Below are 20,381 nucleotides of genomic sequence, written 5' to 3'. Positions count from 1 at the left end.
CATTTATTCAAGTAATATTGTATATTATCTTAATTGACTTTAGGATAGTGAGCCAACATTGCATTTGTGAAAATAAAATCTTACTTGGTTGTAGTATATTAAAAAAATTGTTATCCACACAAAAATTAATGAGTTTTTTTTTGTACTTAAGTCTTTGAAATTGTATATTTTGTGCATATCTCAATTTGCACTTGCCATACTTCAGGTGCTCAGTAGACCCATGTGGCTAGTGGTTACCTTAGTGGACAGCGAGACTCCAAGATTTCCAAGGAGGAGTTCTCCTCCCAACTCACATGGCCTCCTTTGTGCCTGTGCCTTAACAGTCTGTCAGCTGAGCTTGCTCTCAGGCTTGCTCTTCTGTTGGGATGGATCTCATGTTCTACCATCAACATCACTCTCATTCCCAAATGAGTGCTTGGGATCCCATCACCACAACCCATCCTGACTGGTTGGTCAGTCTTTCCAAAGACCCTGAGGTTGGTTCTTCTGGCATCTCACAAGATCCAATACTTGGTAAACAGCAGGACCAGCTATGTCTTCCCTAGTTGGTCCCTGGGGAGTGGCTGGTCAATGAGCCCGACACAGTTCAGTCTCTGGGAAAGGGTGATTGCCTATAATCATCCCAAACAACTGTGTTATTTCTGAAAAATGCCAGGGTAAAACTTTCCAAGGAAACCACACAAAAGCCGCCAGAGAAAGCGAGAGGCCAAGTACAACCTGCTCTCATTCTTACTTGTTATTCTTTCTGCATTACTTGGGGCAAAAGTCACAGGACCTTGCTTACCCTTGTCTCTTTTCTTGGCCACATTCAAAGATATGCCATCCTCACAGTCAAAGCATCTGACACGTGTCAGACACAATTCAAGATGTTGATGCTTACAAGGGTAAGCTTGTGCAATGAGCTTTTATATCTTTTTCTTTTTATGTTACTATTTCTCTCACTCTTTTCCCCTTTCCTTTCCTTTCTTCTTTCCTTTCTTTCTTTCCTTCTTTTTCTTTTTCTCTTTTTTAACAAACTCTTGTATTAAGGGCTGACTCAATAGATCTCACAGCGAGGAAGCTGCTCTGCTATGTACAAAACCCCAACCCAGAAACAGGTTGTTTACAAATGGGTCAGCATCAGGTTTCCCATAAATGTGCATTGCTTGATAGATAGATGAGGGGGCAGAGTGGCTTTTTATGTTAATATTTTGTATGAAATAGAGCTTGGATTATAAGTTTCAAAGAGAGAAGCAGGAAAACACATGAAAATGATACTACTTTTGAACATTTTCTATATTCCAGGCACTCAACATTCCATCCCAGTTCATCACGATCCTACAACATATTATCTCCTCATTTTATAGATGAGAAAATTGAAGTTCACAGAGGCCAACGCTCTTAGTACGTAGAAGAGCAGCGTACAAGCTCCACTCTATGACTCCAGAGCCTGATAACCTAACTACTATGCTTCCTGGCTTAGCGCTTGCTGGGACTTTCCACAGAAGACTATCATTCCCTGAACTCAGCGCTGGAAAATCAATTGCGTGACCCATTTCACCAAGCCATGGCCTAGCAGAGCTTTGTTTCTGTCCCATTTGACTGAGCAATGCTTATGCTGGGTTGCAAAGGTGGAACACACTCCCTGATTCCTCAGAATAGCTGCTCCTCTTTGCTCCAACAACATTGGCTCTTTTGCTGCTGGACTAGCCCAGCAGATGCGTCGATGAGAAGTTATGTGTCTGCTACCCATGGGAAAAGGACATCTCCACATTTCTAAAAAATAATAGTTTTCAGCTTTCTCCTCTGGTAAGGCAGAGTAGGGGAGAACTGGAGCTTTCAAGTAGGGCAGATTCGGGTTTGCATCCTAACCTCATTCCTTACCAGCTGTGCAACCTGAGGCAAGTGTCTCAACCTCTCAGTTGCCTCATTTTTCAAAAGTGACATAAGAATAGTCTCTGAATCATTAAGTTAATTAAGAGAATTTTTAAAAATTACATAAACCTACTAGCAAATGCTAGTAGCAATGGCTCATGCCTGTAATCCCAACACTTTGGGAGGCCAAAGAAGGAGGATCGCCTGAGGCCAGGAGTTCAAGAACAGTCTGGGTAACATAGTGAGGCCCTGTCTCTACAAAAAAATTTAAAAAGTTAGCCAGGTATGGTGGCACATGCCTGTAGTCCCAGTTACTCAGGAGGCTGAGGCAGGAGGATCAATTGAGGCTGGGGGGTTGAGGTTGCAGTGATTCATTATCACGTCCCTGCACTCTGGGTGACAGAGTGAGACACTGTCTCAAACAAAACAAGATAAAACAAAACAAAAAAGATATGATCATTACTGTCTCTATGGAAAAATTAGCGTCTTGTAAAACACCAGAGCAATCTGCAATGAGCTGTTCCTAGTTCCTCCCTCCCCAGCCCATCTTCAGCTAGACCTAACCTCCCTCTACTCTGAAGCTCTGGGAAAGTCTGGAGTTAAGGCCATTAATTTCAAGGCTCCCTGGACCACCTTAAAGCCAGGAGACTGCTCCATCCCACACCTGCCTTCGTTTCTCTCTTCTTTTCCATAAGACCTCTTACTCATCACTGGCCCACCGTTGGCTGGCTTTCTCCACCTCAGCATTTCGCACTGTGGGTTACCATGTGGCTGGATGTGCTATGAGGAATACAATTTCACTTCCTTTAAAACCTGTCATTTTAAAATAGTAACACCCTGGCCACCCAAATGAAAAAAGTGAGAATTTTCAAAAAGAAAGAAGGAAAGGAACAAAGAAGGAAAGAAAAGAAAAGAAAAACAATTATACTTACATACAGTTTTTAGAGGGCAATTTAGGGTCAGCTATTAAAATGTGTTTTCTCATAAGAAACTATTAAGAGCAGATACCTGTGTGGCTGGTCCTGGGGGTTGGGAGTAGGGAGTGGGAAGAGAGCTTTCTTTCTTTCCTTTTTTTTTTTCTTAGGAGATAGGGTCTTGCTCTGTTGTCCAGACTGGTCTTGAACTCCTGGGCTCAAGCAATCCACCCGCCTTGGCCTCCCAAGGAGTTTTTCTTTTTACCTTGTATCCTTCTGTACTCTTTGAATATTTTGCCATGAACGTGTATTTCTTTTACAACATTAAAAACAGTTAACTAAAATGAATAAATACATTTCCCTGATCAGATTTATTCTATGGAAACATTTGTTCAAAATATATAAAGATGTAATAAAAAGGATGTTCACAGAAGCATTATTTATTACACTAAAATAAACTGGAAAAACTTAAATATCCATCAATAGACAAATGGTTAAATTAGTTATGGTTCATCCATCCTGTGACTACTCTGTAACCATTAACAGATAATAAAGTTCATCTATACAGAGGGACCAAAGTATATACCAGATGTTAAAGAGAAGATTTAAAGCAACAGATGGAGCATCATCCCATTTTTGGAAGAAGAGATTATGTATTAGTATATGCAATATCCAAAGAAATAACACAAGAAGAAAAACATTCCAAGCTGCTAGCACTGGTTCTTTGTTGTGGGTTCCACTGTGGCAGAATTTCACAAAGTTATATATTCTTATGATATTTGAAGTTTTTACAGAGAGTGTGAAGCAGGAGGAAAAGCAGAGAAATGAAAATATTTTAATATAGTCAGAAGTTTCAGAACATCATAGTGTCAACTTAGATGATTATGGGAGAGGAGTAAGGGGTATGCATCAAATGCTGGGTGTGCAAAATGATGCATGCCCTTGTAACCACATAACCCCATTAGCAGTGAGCAGCATCTAGAGAGCACCTGCCACCTGCTCATCTGTATCCATGGGGGTTCAAGTTCATGACAGTCTCTCTCATGTTCTTCTTGAGGAATAGCCATTTTCTTCATAGATTCTAATAAATTCAGTGTGCTTTTATACGGATATATTTATCTTATAAGTAAAATGATAACTCAGGAATAATGTCCAAGCCCCATTCTTACTAGATCAAGTTGACATGATCCTAGCATGATGAAAACATGTGTGTTTAGATTTTCTTACAAAAGAGAGCAGAGAGAAAAGGACTTATGTGGAAATTAAGAGCAAGAACTAAGTGATATTTTCCAAGCATAAAGTAGATTCTCAAGGAATCATCTGTATTTTTTCTCTCAGTATCTCTGAGCAGTGAACGTTCCTTCAAAGACCTTCCTCCCAGAATAAGAAATATGAAATGTTAAATGAGTTTAAAAGAATGTATTTTTTGGGTCTTCTTTTTAAGCACTGAAGGACCAGTAGCCAAAATACATAAGTGCATAACAACTTCATTGCATTTCAGGAAATAACTCCTTGCACTGAGGCAATGTTCAATTAATATTTGTTAACTGATTGAAGGAACAGCAAGTAAAACCAAGTATGCAGCAGAAAGTGATTGTTGTGAACCCTATGACAAAACATTGAATGGAAATGATTTGGGATAAGATTTCCAGAAAAATTGGCAGGTGGATAAAAATCTCTTGACATTGAAAATGTAGGTTAAAACTAGTCTGCCCGAAGTGTTTAGCTGGTAGTTAAAGAGCTCCTACAAATTAAATAAAATACTAATAAACTTATAGGAAAATGAACAAAAGGAATATAAATATTTAAGCATATGGAAAGATGCTTAATGTCACTATAACAACAGAAATGCAAATAAATTATACTTAAGTACTATTTTTTAAACCCCTATCAGATTAGCAAAGATCAAAACATAAGATAATGGTGTTGGTGAGGTTTTGAGAAAACAGGCTTCTCACATGTGGCCCTGGGGAATGTTCATTGGTACAACTTCTGTAGAGAGTAATTTGCTCATAGTCAACAAAATAACAGATGCAAATATCCTTTGACTCAGCAATTCCACTTCTAGAAATGTTTTCTACAGACCGGAGCTTCTCAGCCTCAGCATTATTGACATTTTGGGCTGAATAATTTTTTGTTGTGAGTCTGTCCTGTGAATTGTAGGATATTTAGCAGCACCCTCAGCTTCTACCCACTAGATGTTGGTTGCACCCTCCTCCCCACTTAAAACAACCAAAAATTTCCCCAGGCTTTGTCAAATGTCTCCTGGTGGGCAAAATCACCTTTGGTTGAGAACCACTGTTATAAAAGTATTTATGGAAAATGACACATCTACAAGGCTGTTCATTTCTCATCGTGCATAATAACAAAAAACTGGAAACAGACCAACCTTCATTAAAAGAAATTTTTCATGCATACAATGAAGTATTATGCAACCATAAACAGAATGAAGAATATCTTTGTGTATCAGTGTGGATCAATCTCCAGGATACATTGTTAACCAACTAAAAGAAAAGTTAAGGAGTGTGTGCAGAGTATGTTACTACTATTTAAAAAGGAAGAAAAGAAGAATGTTTATTAGTATTACAAGTATATGTATAAAGCATTATTGGAAGAATTTATAAGAAATTATCCTGGTTGCTGTGATGTAGGACAGCAATGTGACTTGGGACAAAGATGGGAGATTTGTTACTGCATAACATTTTGCAACTGTTTTTTTAAAATTATTGAAATGTGCCACACGGCGAAAGGCCGTATCTGAAAAAATAAAAATAAAAATAAAATTATGTGAATGTATTATCTCTTTAAGGATTAAAAATTAGTCTGCATTTTTCACAAGATCGCCAAACAAAAGTGACTATTAATACACAGATATGAAGTCCAGCAGGCAGGGAGGCAAGGGGACAAGGATTAATTCTGACAGCAGTTAATTATGCGTTAGGAACCAGTTATATCAATCTGAAACACAGTTGGAAAGCAATGTGAGCAACACTAACTTCATGTTATTGAGGTTTACAATGAGCTTGTTTGGAATTAGAACAGCCTTTTCTTGGATTGAGAGAAATGTGGGTTCAGTTTGTGGCAGGAGGCTCATTTGCTCGCTGTGCTCTGGCAGAACATGGGGGCCTGGGATCTCTTTTGACCATCTTCCCTGCTCCTCTGTGCTTATACCTATTAATGGCAAAAACCACAATTACTTTTGCAGCAACCCAATATCTTCAAGTGCCCCGGACTCTGTGGATCACCTCTGCATCTCCAAATGTCCAGTGGAGGTTATTACATTTCACTCTTGGAACTACTTAAAAGCAAATTATAATGAATTATGATTCACGTTGCTATCCCAACGATTCAGTGCGCCCAGGCTTCAGTTTCCAACCTAGCTTGGCAATTTCCACCACACCCTACTTCCCTCAAATAGTATTGTCTGCTCAATAGTATTCTTTCAATTGACTTATTTTTTCCACATAAACAAATTTATTCTAGGAGGAAATTTTAAATCACCACCATAAATTTTAAAACACTTATTTCTAACATAAATTATAGTAGATACATAACTATTAAAGACATGTTAAAACCAGATTTGTCCATGTGCCATCTTGTGTGCTCCTGATAGTACCCTACTTTGGGAAACACCAAATTGGATCATTGTCATGGAAATGGCCTCAGCATGGATTGTGGAAAAGGGTGAGGTTTGGTATTAGCTCCCTCAAACTCCCTTTCTGGGTCACTTCGCTGGGCTAATACTTTCCTCCTGGTACTCCTTGTATTACCACTTTGGATATAGCATTCCCAGAATGTTATTCCCAGAAAAGGCTTAATAAGTGGTCAATGCTGCTATTAGTTGTTAATCTGGAAAACTAAATAGTGCTGAGGCGGATACAGCATCTTTCCTTGTCAGAGGCCACCCCAGGAACAGATCCTCAGGTTTACAAGCCCAGGAACTCATGTTTATCAGCCCATAGAGTCCAGGTGAATGGAAACACACTCTGCAAAGTCACCAAAGACTGGCGAATTCACAAACTCGCAGCGAGAAACTGGCTGAGATGCTTGCAGTCGTGAAGGTAAGTAGAATTACCTTCTTGCGAAATGTAATTCTACTTGGGTAATGACAAAGATATCAGGAAAGGTCACACTAATGTATGTAGGAGCAAAGTATAGGGAATCCTTATGTCCTAAGGCATGCTGTTGCCTTTACACTTTTCACTTTGCTTCCTTGGGCAAATTACTTACCGTCCTCGTAGCTCCATTGCTTCCTCACTAAAACAAAATTTTACTTTTATCTTGTTCAAAGAATTGTAAGGAGGAAATGAGAAAATACTTAACAAAGTATTCAGTCCTCTTCTTGTAGTGATGCTAACTATTGTGGTTTTTTTTTAAAAAAAATTGTTGCTGTTGATGATGTTTCTGCTCTCTTTCGGGTAAGTCTGCTGGGCAACCTGGAGCAAGCCTGCTGGTCCCGACTCAACACCTCTATTGGACTGTATTAGAAACTCACCAACAAATCCTTGCCCCAACTCTCCTTTTCAGCTTCTATTAAAAGACTTATCAGACCAAACAAGCTTAGATGTGAAAATGTCCATTGAAGAACATTTAATCCAACTTTTAATATTTGTCCTATATGTGTAACCTAGATAAGATACTTAGTTTCTTTAAACCTCAGCCTTCTCATAAATTACATGGGGATAACAATAGGATAACATAATGAATGTGGTTATTGTGAATATTTATGATATAAGACATATAAAACACTTAACCTTGATGCTATGAAACACAGCAAGAACTCATTAAATATTGACTTATTATTTCAGATTTTATATTGGTTACACATGAAATGTCTGACTTCATTTTTAGGGTGCGTTCTTGGGGTCATGCTTGTATTTTGACAACATGCTTTCTCATGAGCCACATAGTTATTAATCACCCTAAAGGTATTACTTCCTGTAAAGATTTCCATATTTGGCTAATCTCCATCACTTTTTGTGAATTCCTGATATAATTGGCAGAGATACACAATTTCCACTTAAAAACAAAGAGAGATAGGGTCTCACTCTGTAGCCCAGGCTGGAGTGCAGTGGTGCAATCATAGCTCACTGCAACCTTGAACTCCTGGGCTTAAGCAATCCTCTTCCCTCAGCTTCCCAAATAGCTGGACTATAGGTGTGCACAACCATGCCTAGCTAATTTTTTTATTTTTTGTTTTTGTGGAGACAGGATCTCACTATGTTACCCAGGCTGGTCTCAAACTCCTGCCCTCAAGAGATCCTGTAACTCCAACCTCCCAAAGTGTTGGTATTACAAATGTGAGCCAAGTTTCCATGTTTTTGAAATGGAAGAATCTTTAGAAATCATTCAGTCTAACTTTATAATGTTAGAGATGAGGACAATGAGGCTTCAAGGTGACTTTCTAAACTGGATCTTGTCTTTTCATTTCTACTATTCAATTTGCACCCTGGGGGGACAGGTCACAGAGCTGGAAGATACCTTATTGATCCCTGAAAGTCAGGGACAGGCCAAGGGGCATAGGGCTCTGCGCAGTTTCCCTGCCCTGCTTCAAGCAGAGAACTTCCACTTCTCTCTGTTTTATATGTGGGGATGGTGATGACTTGTATAATTTTATATTAAAATGTTTTTTAAAGTTTGAAAAAGCATTGATCAGCCGAATCGTTTGATATTATGGACAAGAAAGCTAAATCCCAGAGAGAGTAAAGAATTAGCCAGGTGACCCGGGTCCAAATCTCTTTTCTATTAGGCTGCCCTGTTGTTCCTTGCTCACCTCATCCCACTTTTCTGGAATTACAGCCTGAGCATTTCAGTGTCATAGGCCCTGTCTAAAATTAAAACTGTCTTCTATGGAACAGTCAAAAGTGGCTCCTGTGACACCTTCTTGTATTTCATTTGCTCCTTGATAAAGTGTTTCATGACCTAATCCAAAGAGCTCATTCATGGGAACCTTTCAGACCACCCATACTCCGTGACAGTCAGTTCAGGGATTCAGGTTTTGCAGAGTAGGAGACCTTTTGACACCCCTTAAATCCAACTATGCAGATGGTGGGTTCATCTACATACATGTGACACTGACTTTAAATCAAACCATCTCACCTATGTGTAAAAGATTACATATTTTCCCCTCTCTCTCACTACAACATTCAAAATGGGGTACTTGAAAATCACCACAGTGAGATTCTCTTGTTTCTATTAGTTCCTTTTTAGAAACATAATCTTCTCGAATGATTCTGATAACAAATACAGTGCCGCTTTTGGTAGCCCATGCACTGCTTCTTCAATCTCTTTGGAAGATGATGTAGCAACAAGTGATCAAGACCAGAAAATGTTCTTATCCTGTGACACAATTATCCTATTTGGGGCATTCTATCCTAAGAAGCTGATTTTTAAAATGAGACAGCCCTATATTATGTATACTGTTTTTTTTGGTGTTTTCATTATACCTGGAAACAACCTGAATGTTGAATTGTAGCTAACAGATAAGTTCACCTATTCCTCCACGTATATAAAATAGATAAGCATGTTCTTGCAATGAACTGACTCAACCATTAAAAAATCATATATATGAAAAATGATTACTTTGGAGGCAATGTAGATATATGGGAATACATTTATATAAAAGAATAAATGGAAAAGTAGAATATAAAATTGTCATGCATTATGATTATAACTCTGAAAAAGATATGTCTGCACGAGGGAAAAAAACCTGTGCTGACACAGATAGTAAATTGATGTCTTCAGACCAGATTATAGAAAACATTCTGAATGTACTTGGTTCATTAATTTTTTTTGACAATATGAGATCAGAATATTCCTTGCTCTGTCTTGAGATTAATCGAAGCTGATTTAACTCAATTCTAATTTGGTTTCAGTCTTTGCTGCTACAATCTATCTGAGCTCAGTGTTGATCCTGACATAGGTTAAACACCAGGCACTTTCCCATCAAAACATAGAGTGAGATGATTCTGGACAAAGTACCCCCAGGAAGAAGGATGCCACAAGAAAGTTAAAACATAAGGCAACTGCGGAGGTTGCAGTGAGCCAAGATTGCGCCACTGCATTCCAGCCTGAACGACAGAGCGAGACTCCGTCTCAAAAATAAAAATAAATAAATAAATAAATAAATAAATAAATAAATAAAAAATAAGACAACTGAAGAACAACTCGTAGGATGGGACACTACACAATGGCCCAGGAGACCACTGCAGGAGACTCTACCCAGCTTCCTGGCTTCTATCCTTGGCCATTGTATAATCTGCTGACCCCATAGCTGTCAGCTCACTTCTAGATGGATGGAATCACACCCACTGCTTTAACCTTGGAAACTTTTCATTGGGGTTGGAATCAAATCCAGACTCCTTGCCATGATCCACAAGGGCCTGCAGAGTTTGGCTTCTGCCCCTTGTCTTGTGCCCCTCTCTTGAACTCTGCATATTCAAATTTCTGTTCCTCACACAAGCCAAGCTTTTTCCTACCTCAGGGTCTTTGTACTTGCCGTTCCCTCTGCCCAGAATGCTCTTTCCCATTTCTTCATTTAACTAGTTATTTCCTCAAACTTCAGTTCAGCTACAAATTCCTTCTCTGACCACCCCACCTCCCAGTTCAGCCCGAGTGGCTGCCTGGTCTTGCCATAGAACCTACCACATTCTCTATCTGCCCTATGCAGTTACACACTTGCTTGCTGTCTGTTCCATCCCCTAGAATGCAAGCTATTAGGGTGGTGTACAAGTAATTGACCTCAATTAAAAACCTCAATTACGTGTGCACCAACCTAAGACACCTGCCTCCATTACTTACCACTGCGTTCCTCACATCTAGGGCGGTGCCTGGCACAGAGCAGCTATTTACAAAATATTTGCTGAACAAATGAATAAATCGAAATGTACCAAAACAGAAACGTTTCCTTGATACACAGTCAATAAAAACCAACCAACCAACCAACAACAATAATAATAAAGATTTGGCACAATATATAAAGTTTGGGGGAAAAAAGCCTTATAGTTGAATTTTTATAACAAACAGTTATAATTTCTGTGACTTTTTAAATATTAAAAAAGGAAAAATATAATGAGAAGCCTGCTTATAAATAACTTTAGGTTAATAGGAATTATATGGCAACATAAGACATAAGAACCTGTATCTAGCTCTTATTTTATTAAAATACAGAAAACTTTTATTGAATTTCAAGGAACTGAGAAGACTGTTGATCCAAAAGGGGACTTTTATATGCATGAGAAGGCATTACAGACCTGTTTTCTCCTTAGGATCACTTTTAGTGATGCCTCTGAGTGTCATGAAGCCAAACCCAAACTGACCTCTGGATGAAAATTATGTCCTGGAAGGTCTACTTTTTCCAGTAGGCCTCATAATTCACTGATGAATGGAGGAATGTATTATTAGTTGGTTAAGAAAATGAGGGTGGAATGAGGATTTACTATTTGGTCCATGAACATTTGCGAAGAGCTTTAAAATAGTTTTTTGTAGACATGATTTCCGCGTTTGATATTTACATGTCTTGTTTTACATGGAGCTTGTAGTTCAAGAAACTGAGCGCTTCTTCTTTTTTTTTTTTTTTGAGACAGCATCTTGCTGTGTCGCCCAGGCTGGAGTGCAGTGGTGCAATCTCAGCCCACTGCAACCTCCGCCTCTTGGGTTCAAGCAATTCTCCTGCTTCAGCCTCTCGAGTAGCTGAGATTACAGGCATATGCCACCATGTCTGACTAAGTTTTTGTATTTTTAGTAGAGATAGGGTTTCGCCATGTTGGCTAGGCTTGTCTCGAACTCCTGAGTTCAGGCAATCCGCCCGCCTCGGCCTCCCAAAGTGCGAGGATTACAGGCATAAGCCACTGTGCCTGGCCTGAAACTGAGCTCTTCTGCTTTCTTTCAGACTGAGTCAGAATCTAAACTCTCACGTTTATAGTATTTCTCTGTGGGCTGTTTTAACTACAGAAACTGATGAATGGGTGTACCAGTCCCTGAACAGTAGGAATCAAATCTAATTTTATTGTGAGAAAAGAAAATATCAATACAACGGTTATCTCCATAAAACATTAACCTCACATTACACAGGCAAAGATCATTTCATGATGACACTCCATTAAAACAGATGCAAACTGTGCATGTCTCAACTGCAAAGTACTTTGCTTGGGCCCTTCCTTGTCTCTGTGTGGCTAGACAAGGCCCACATTTTTAGCTTTCAGATGCTTTTCTGAATGCAACATGAGTTATGTGACCTTCATTCATTCCCCAGATATTTGCTGACCACCTACTACAACTAACCAGTGCCCAGAACTGTTTTAGTTGATTGTGATACTGTGATGAAGAAGACAGTCAAGATCTCTGCTCTCATGGAACTGCCCTTCCATTAGATGGACAGACAGAAATTCAACAGGGAAGCAGATCCATAAACCTAACAAATAAATGCAGATACTAAGGTATCTGTGTGCTTTGAAGAGGTGGGAAATAAATCAACAACAGAATTAGCCAGGCGTGGTGACGCACTCCTGTAGTCCCAGCTAGTCGGGAGGATCGCTTGAGTCTGAAAGGCGGAGGTTGCAGTGACCCGAGATTCTGCCACTGCATTCTAGCCTGGGTGACAGAGCAAGACCATGTTTCAGACAAACAAGCAAACAAATACTCCTTCAAAAATCTGGGGTGTTTGAGACAGTGGAAACAGCTAATGCAAAGATCCTGCATCCTGAGAATGAGTGCCATTTTATGTGTGTCTAACTTGTCTCACCCTAGTCTTGGCCCTGTACAAAGGCCCTGCTGAGACCTTGAGCTTGGAGTGCTTATGGTTCAGGAAGAAGGCAAATGTGACAGAAGCACATAAAGGGAGTGTGGTGTGAAGAGAAATAAAGAAGGCAGGCTGGGACCACAGGATGAAGGGTCTTGAAGGGCATGGTTGAGAATTTATTTAAATACCCTAAATAGCCATGGAGGGTTTTAAGGTAGAAAGTAGTATCTGATTTAAAATTTTAAGGTTCATTCTAGGTGTTGTGTGGATAACAGACTGTAAAGAGCTTCAAATGCCAGCAGGAGCCCAGCTGGAAGGCAACTGAATGACATGGGAATGAAGAGAAGAGAGCCAATGACTGCTCAATGTCACAAGCAAAAATGCCTGGGTAGTTTTAAGAATATTATCTGCATGGCAAGGCATGGTGGCTCACGCCTGTAATCCCAGCAGTTTTGGAGGCTGAGGCGGGAGGATTGCTTGAGCCCAGGAATTTGAGAACAGCCTGGGCAATATAGTGAGACCCTGTCTCTATAATTTTTTTTTTTTTTTTTAAATAGCCAAGCATGATGGTGCATGCCTCTAGTCCCAGAAACTCAGGAGGTTGAGGCAGAAGGATCACTTGAACCTGGGAAGCTGAGGCTACAGTGAGCTGTGATCACACCACTGTACCCCAGCCTGGGTGACAGAGCAAGGCTCTGGGTCAAGAAAAAAAAAAAAGATTATTATCTACAGAGGGTTTAGCTGTAAAAGGCAAGGAAGGAGGGGTAAGACCGGCAGAGGAAAAAGGAGAAAAGAGTTGCTTGATTCTCCTAAAAAGAGTTGAGGGCTGGGACCTGGCCCTCCTGCTAGTTCCTACGTGTGCCTTTCTGACCCAGCACTTAAAATTCCAACCACCTAAATACCTGAATCTTCCTCTTCCTTGTTCAAGGATAGGCCATACACTACTGCCTCCAGGGAGTCTTTGTTACTTGTTTCTACACCCAATAATCTCCCTTTTGAAGTCCTATGTCACTTGCCTTGGTCTCTATTATTTGGGTATTGAACCTTCTCTATTTGAAGTTCGTTTGTGTCTCTAACCTCTCCAGCTGAATCTATACCTTATGTCCTTATTCCTTCCTTTCTTTTCTCCCTTTCTCCTTTTATTCCTTCCACAAATGATGCATGAGTGAATAGTGTGTGCCAGACACTCTTGTAGACACTGGCAAGGCCATCTTTATCAACTTGGGTGCCTGCTATCATAAAGCTGATAGTTCAATGGAGGGTGAGGTGGGGAAATGACATTAATACATCATCACATTAACAAATGAGTAGTTACAACTTCAGCATGTGCTGTGAAGAAAGGACACCCGGTGCTATGGTAGAACAGGACAGGAGGACATGACTTAATCTAGGGACTTCAAGGAAGGCTTTCCCAAGTAAGTGACACTTAAAATGGAGGCTTTAACATTGAAGAAAACCTGGTGTGGTTGGATCCCAGAGATGAGAGAAAGTGAGACATGACCTGAGACAGACAAGACCATGTGGGAGATTCTGGTGGTATCCATCCTTAGGGCAATGGGGAGAGCCGCTGGAGGGACACATCAACTTCTGATGAAGGTCATCAGGACTGGACTACAGCCACATGTGAAAAGCTAGTGCTGGCTGCCATGTGGAGGATGAAGTGGCAGGCAGGGCTGAAGCGGATGCAGGGAGACCATGAGAGGTGGTAGCAGTCCCAGGTGAGAGATATCCTGACAGCTTCCACTAGGGAGGTGGCTATGGGAATCTGGGGAGATTCTAGGGGAACTTTAGGAGGCAAAGCTTGCCACGGCTGCCTCTCTCTCTCTTTTTTTTTTTTTGAGACGGAGTTTCACTCTTGTTGCCCAGGCTGGAGTGCAATCGCACAATCCTAGCTCACTGCAACCTCTGCCTCCTGGGTTCAAGCAATTCTCCTGCCTCAGCCTCCTGAGTAGCTGGGATTACAGGCACCTGCCACCATGCCCGGCTAATTTTTTATGTTTTTAGTGGAAACGGGGCTTTGCCATATTAGCCAGACTGCTCTCGAACTCCTGCCCTCAGGTGATCCACCCACCCCAGCCTCCCAAAGTGCTGGGATTACAGGCATGGGCCATCGTGCCCGGCCTCTCTCTCTTTTTTTTTTATTTTAAGACACATAGCGGGGCTTCTTGAAGTGAATAAAGACAAAGATTTGTCCTGGGGCATATGTGGAAAACGTAGAGGTCCTAAAATATTTCATTGCAGAAGACCCATTTGGCACAGGGTACCAATTTTCAGGACTGTCCTTTACATTGGGGACTTCAGAGCAAGAATGTATTGCATACTGTGTAATAACCCAATGGAATCCCTGATCACCTATGAGTAACAACTATGGTAACAAGTACTATTTGTCAGAGAGTAATGTAGACTCTAGAGTCATGGGACCTCAGGCAAGTTGTTTAAACTCTGTCTCAATTTCTTGACCTACAAATTGGGGTAATAACAGTTCCTAACTTACAGGGTAGTTATAATAGGTGAAATAATTCACACTTTTGCACAGTGTTGGACATGTAGTAAGTGCTCAGTAAATGTTGGTTACTATCTTATTAGAATAAAGGTGACCTCCATCTTATTAAAAGGAAATAAGATCATGAAGAAATGTTTAATTATTTTATTTTATTTTTGAGACCAGGTCTCAGCCTGTTGCCCAGGCTGGATTACAGTGGCATGATCACAGCTCACTGCAGCCTCAACCTCCTGGGCTCAAGGGATCCTCCCACCTCACCCTCCTGAGTAACTGGGACTACAGGCATGCAGCACTACATCTGGCTTTTTTTTTTTTTTAGAGACGGAGTCTCACCATGTTGCCCAGGCTGGTCTCAAATTCCTGGGCTCAAGTGATCTGCCCACCTCGGCCTCCCAAAGTGTTGGGATTACAGGTGTGAGTCTCTGTGTCTGGCCTTGCTTAATTATTTTAAAAACATAGGCCGGGCGCGATGGCTCACATCTGTAATCCCAGCACTCTGGGAGGCCGAGGTGGGCAGACCATGACGTCAGGAGTTCGAGACCAGCCTGGCCAATATGGTGAAATCCTGTATCTACTAAAAAAAATACAAAAATTAGCCGAGCATGATGGCACGCACCTGTAGTCCCAGCTACTCAGGAGGCTGAGGCAGAAGAATCACTTGAACCTGGGAGGCAGAGGTTGCAGTGAACCGAGGTGGCACCACTGCACTCCAGCCTGAGCGACAGAGCAAGACTCTGTCTAAAAAAAAAAAAAAAAGAAAATAGTTTTTTAGAGAATTGCACAGCATTATATAATTTACACAAAATCACACAGATCAAATGTGAGCTAGTCTTTGACCCAGATCTGTCTGATTCCAGAAGCAGTGTTTGTGATCACTAGCAGTAATGCTTTCAAAAGCAAGGAAAGGGGACCATCTCCCCACCTACCATCTTTAACTTAGAAAGGATGCTTGCTGCAAGCAGGAGATGGTTCTGTTGCTAGATAAGACTGTAGGCTAAAGGGAAAAGGCCGTGAGGAGGGGAGACCCTCACCCAGATGCTTACTGGAATGGTGATCTTGACTGTTTCTCTTGTTCCATGTAAATGATAATGCCTCCCACATCATAAGGAGCACAGCACACTTGATCCCTAAGGTGCAAAGTCATCAAAATAGGAGAACCTTTCCAGTTCTCCAGAGAGGCTTTCAGAAGATCAAGGTGGTGCATGGGCAAAATTGTGAGTAATAATCACCTTACCATGTAGCAATTGGTAAGAAGCTTATAACATACTTTTCTCATGAAATACTCAACATCACTTGAAGTAGGTAGTGTTGGGGTCCTTACTTTACAAATAGGACACTGGCAGAAAGAGGTCAAATGTCTGGTCTGAGATCCCACATCTAGAAAGTGGCCACATGAGCCACACCAATCTACGATGCTTTATTCCCATCTAGGCTGCCTCTTCCATCCTGTGCTTACTCAAAGTGCCTGAGGCTCTCCACTTTCCCTTTACCACTGAAAGGGATCCGATATCAGTCATGTGCAACTAAGTATGCTGTTTAGTTGGTGGCTACCTCTCCAAGGATCATTTGTACTTAGGCTTGCTGATGGTGTGCTGGACTTGGCTTGTACTGGCTCGAGGTAGCTAATTGTTAAGTTTTCAGGAATCTGTGAGCCAGCAGACATCACATTGGTAGTTTAAAATGGGCCATGATGGGAATATTTACACCAAAGGGATTGGCAAACACTACGAATCAGGGCTCTCCAACAAGCCCCGTACTCAGATTCCTAAGCATTTACCAGCATATCCACATGCCCTTATCTCTTTGTCCTCTGTCATAGAATTTCAGGCATCAGGGACAATTTGGAAAAAAATTGACAGGCACAGGAGAGCCTCTGAAATCATGTCTGTCTGCAAGCTACCACCTGCCAAATCTATGCTTCTTTCTGGCCCACTGCTCCAGCAAGATGAAGGCGCTTCTTGGCCCCTCTGAAAACACTTGCACATCTCAATAGGGAAAACAGGCATCTAACACCAGAACTAAATCCATGTTAAAGTAAAACCTCAATCAATTAGTATTATAATGACAATAGGCATGATTTTTTAGGTTAGAATAAACATACTTGATTTCTAGAATTACAGATATGTTCTTGAGTATGTAGAAGGGTTATTTTTCATATGGTGTTATAAATTCATAGAATATGAGAACCGCAAGAATTGTAATTTTACAAATGAGAAAAGAGAAAAAGAAGCTCTGACACCCGACACCCTAAGAGGGGCAATAACTGGCCAAACAGCTCATGATGCATGTATATCTACCCCACAAACTTGTATTTAGCCACAGAATAGAAGAAATCCAGGACCCTGATCTTAGCTTGACTTTGAAGAATCCTTGAATATCTCCCATAATTTGAAAATGAATGGTTGTGACAGCCTGCTAGCTTCTGTGGAGACATGAAATGGATACAAATAATCGTTAATTTTTACTAGATGCTTACCAGATGACAGGGCCTATGCTAAGTACGTAATATATTAAGTTGAATTGTTTGAACTTCTAATATCTGATCGATCTGCCAAATAATTTCAAAAAGTTCAGCCTAAAGACATTATACCTCTGAGTCTTTGCCATCTTCCTATGAAATGGGTATTATTATCACACCCATTTTACAGATTGAAAATGAAGCCTTTAATTTAAAAATGAAAATGTTCTTCCCACAAGTGTAATGTTATTTACTTATGAGTAATATTAATGCAGCCTTGTGTGCAAATTGGTGGCCTGAAACCATGTAGTATACCTAAGACATGAACAATAGTAACTCACATATATTACCTTTTTCAGGGACCTTGGATAAATTTCTAATTAATAAATTTCTACAATAATTAAATAATTAAAGAAATACTTTTAAAATGTTATTTATAAGAGTAAAAAAGGCATTAGAAAACAAGAAATTTGATGTTTGGACATGTATTCTCTATATCTCACATGGAAGAATTAGAAACTATAGCCTAGGGCTCCCCAGAATGAAGTAATTGTCTTGAAATTTTCCATAATGCTCAGATAAAGAAGTCGGGTGATTTTACAACCTTGTCTACATGCAAATTATAACCAATAAAATTCTGAATTAAGGCCATCTGGTTTTGTGATTATTTGCAAATAATATTGAGCTGAATTCACAATCATTTCACAAATAGCAGTTGGGCTAAGAAATTATTAATACTAACTAAATGAGATGATACTATGTTGAATCAGGAAAACGAACTGGTGAAAACTGCAAAATGGGCTTTGAAAAAAATATTTAAAGGTACATGACTGTTCTTTCAATATGAAACAAAAACTTTAAATGTTCCATTCGCAAAAAAGCATTGAGTAATGCCATGCGATTTATTAGCTCTACGTGATAAATCCCCCAAGTTCACAAACTGGGCTCCTGGCCACCTAGCAAAGAGGCCTTGCACATAATTCCATATGTTTTCTGATTGACTGGTAAATTGTTATCAGTAAGAGTCTGATAACAAGACAAGCAATTCTTTTCACTTCTAAAGAGGCAGCACTATTTCGCCTGCTACTTTTTTGTTTGCTGTATTTTTTCAATTCACCAAAGACATGCAACACCTGCAACTTTAAAAAGTGAGGCATCCATAGGCTCTATACCCAGCCTGACCTCCTCTGGAGCTCCATCTCATGAAGTGCTTTAAAGCCTGGCACGCCAAAGAATCCCAAACTCATGCCTCCACCTACTAAGTCAGACTCCAACAAAGAATTGGAGCACTTTTGTTTCTAAGTGACCATCAGGCACCTAATATTATTTTCCCTTCAGTAAAATATAAGTGATAATCCTTGTCCTACCCCACTAATGATGTAAAAATAATATAACCATACAGTAAGAAATCAAACATGCTTTGAAAAATTGCAGCGTAGGGCTAAACAAGAGCCACTGCATAAAGCAAAGAAGTTTTGAAGAAGAAAGGGATCTTGAAGGTTGTTATTTCCAGTTTTTTCCTTTTATGAAGAAAGAACCTGAAATAGGAGGTAGACATTTGCCTAGACTGGATCACCTACTGAGAAGCAGAGTTTGGTCTCCTGACCCTTTGTCCAATGCTTTTTCTACCAAACTACATTATTAGGATTATTCCTGTTGCTTTTGTTATTAGTGATGTTAAGAAGCATGAGACTATTTTTAGATAAAGAGACAGACTGACCTAGCTAAGCAGCCATACTCCTTCTGGGTAAGAACCGCTGGTCTGCACTGCAGAAACTTTGCTCTTAATAACCCTGATGTCCTAGGAAGTCTATCAAGAGATGAAGAGGTTTGCCATTGTGCCTTACAACTTTTAGACAATTAAATGCCTGGGAAATCTTATTTCAAGATCAGGCAAGCAACAAGTATTGAGACAAACAGAGTTATTCATGGAAACGTTAACACTGAACCCAAATGTTAACCATTCTAAACACCAGTTTCTTCCACCAAAAAGTAAGAAAGCTGGGGTAGATCATCCCATTGAATGCTAGTGTTGTTTTAATCTATGTTTCATTAAATTTAGTATGTTTCATAGAAAGTTCAAGTTTTATCGAATCATAATACTTGCTACCTAAAATCTTATTAATAATTTAAAAATCAAACATAATCTTGCAGGGGGAAAAAGCTGATGAATGTTAAATTTACAGTTTTTAGAACTGAAATCGCCTAGCACCACCATTTCACCTCTTGACTGCTCTCTGCATTCTCCTCTGATTACTTTTACTGTGCTTTTTATGTTGTTATAATAAGCATGTTTGTGTTTCCTGTGTTCTATTTTATGCTATGTATATACTTTTGCATTAGCCCAGTCCAAACATAAAATGCTATGTGAAAAAAGACAAATGAAACTGCTCACATACCCCATGACGATCCTCAAAGTACGCCAGGCTGGCTTTGGTTAACACAAAGAAGCGGACTTTAAAGTTCGACGGAGAAGTTCTTCTCTTTTGTTGGGATTTCTTGATGAGCTGTTCTTCCAGGAGGATAAAGTTGTTCATGATCCAGTTCTTGAAAGGTGATGCACCTTGGGCATCACCTCTTAGCACAACCAAAGGGAAGAGTTTTGGGGCAAAGAATGCAATGTGGAGGCAGTTGATCTTCAGAGAGCTGCTCAAGGGCAACTTGCCTTCAATGTTATCTTTCTATCAACGTTCAGCCAACGTAGCTGAGCTTCTCCTCTGATGTCAAAGGCCAAAACCACATCCTTTCAAAATTCACAAAACGAGGAGGCATATGTAAAAAATACATACAGCCTTTGCTACATGGCTTGAAATGATATTTGAAAAACTGTAGACTCAAAATTATAGTAAGGATTGCTGTTTAATCTTTATAGTTCCTGGTTGAATCCATCCAGCAGTTAAAACATGTAGCACA

The 20,381-nt window shown here is 40.0% G+C and overlaps 1 protein-coding gene across 1 annotated transcript in view; it reads right to left on the bottom strand.

Annotated features, from left to right (window-relative positions):
- Positions 1-20,143, bottom strand: part of ITK (IL2 inducible T cell kinase) — a 73,898-nt gene extending 53,755 nt beyond the window's left edge. Inside the window, exon 1 of the mRNA XM_054489513.1 lies at positions 19,868-20,143. Within this exon, the coding sequence (XP_054345488.1) occupies positions 19,868-20,005 (138 nt within the window). The 5' untranslated portion in view covers positions 20,006-20,143. The remainder of the gene's footprint in view (positions 1-19,867) is intronic.
- Positions 20,144-20,381: the final 238 nt, after the last annotated feature.

This window comes from Pongo pygmaeus, chromosome 4, assembly GCF_028885625.2.
Source record: "Pongo pygmaeus isolate AG05252 chromosome 4, NHGRI_mPonPyg2-v2.0_pri, whole genome shotgun sequence".
Lineage (NCBI taxonomy): Eukaryota > Metazoa > Chordata > Mammalia > Primates > Hominidae > Pongo > Pongo pygmaeus.
Note: the sequence above shows the minus strand (reverse complement) of the source record. Positions and strands in the feature narration are given on the sequence as shown.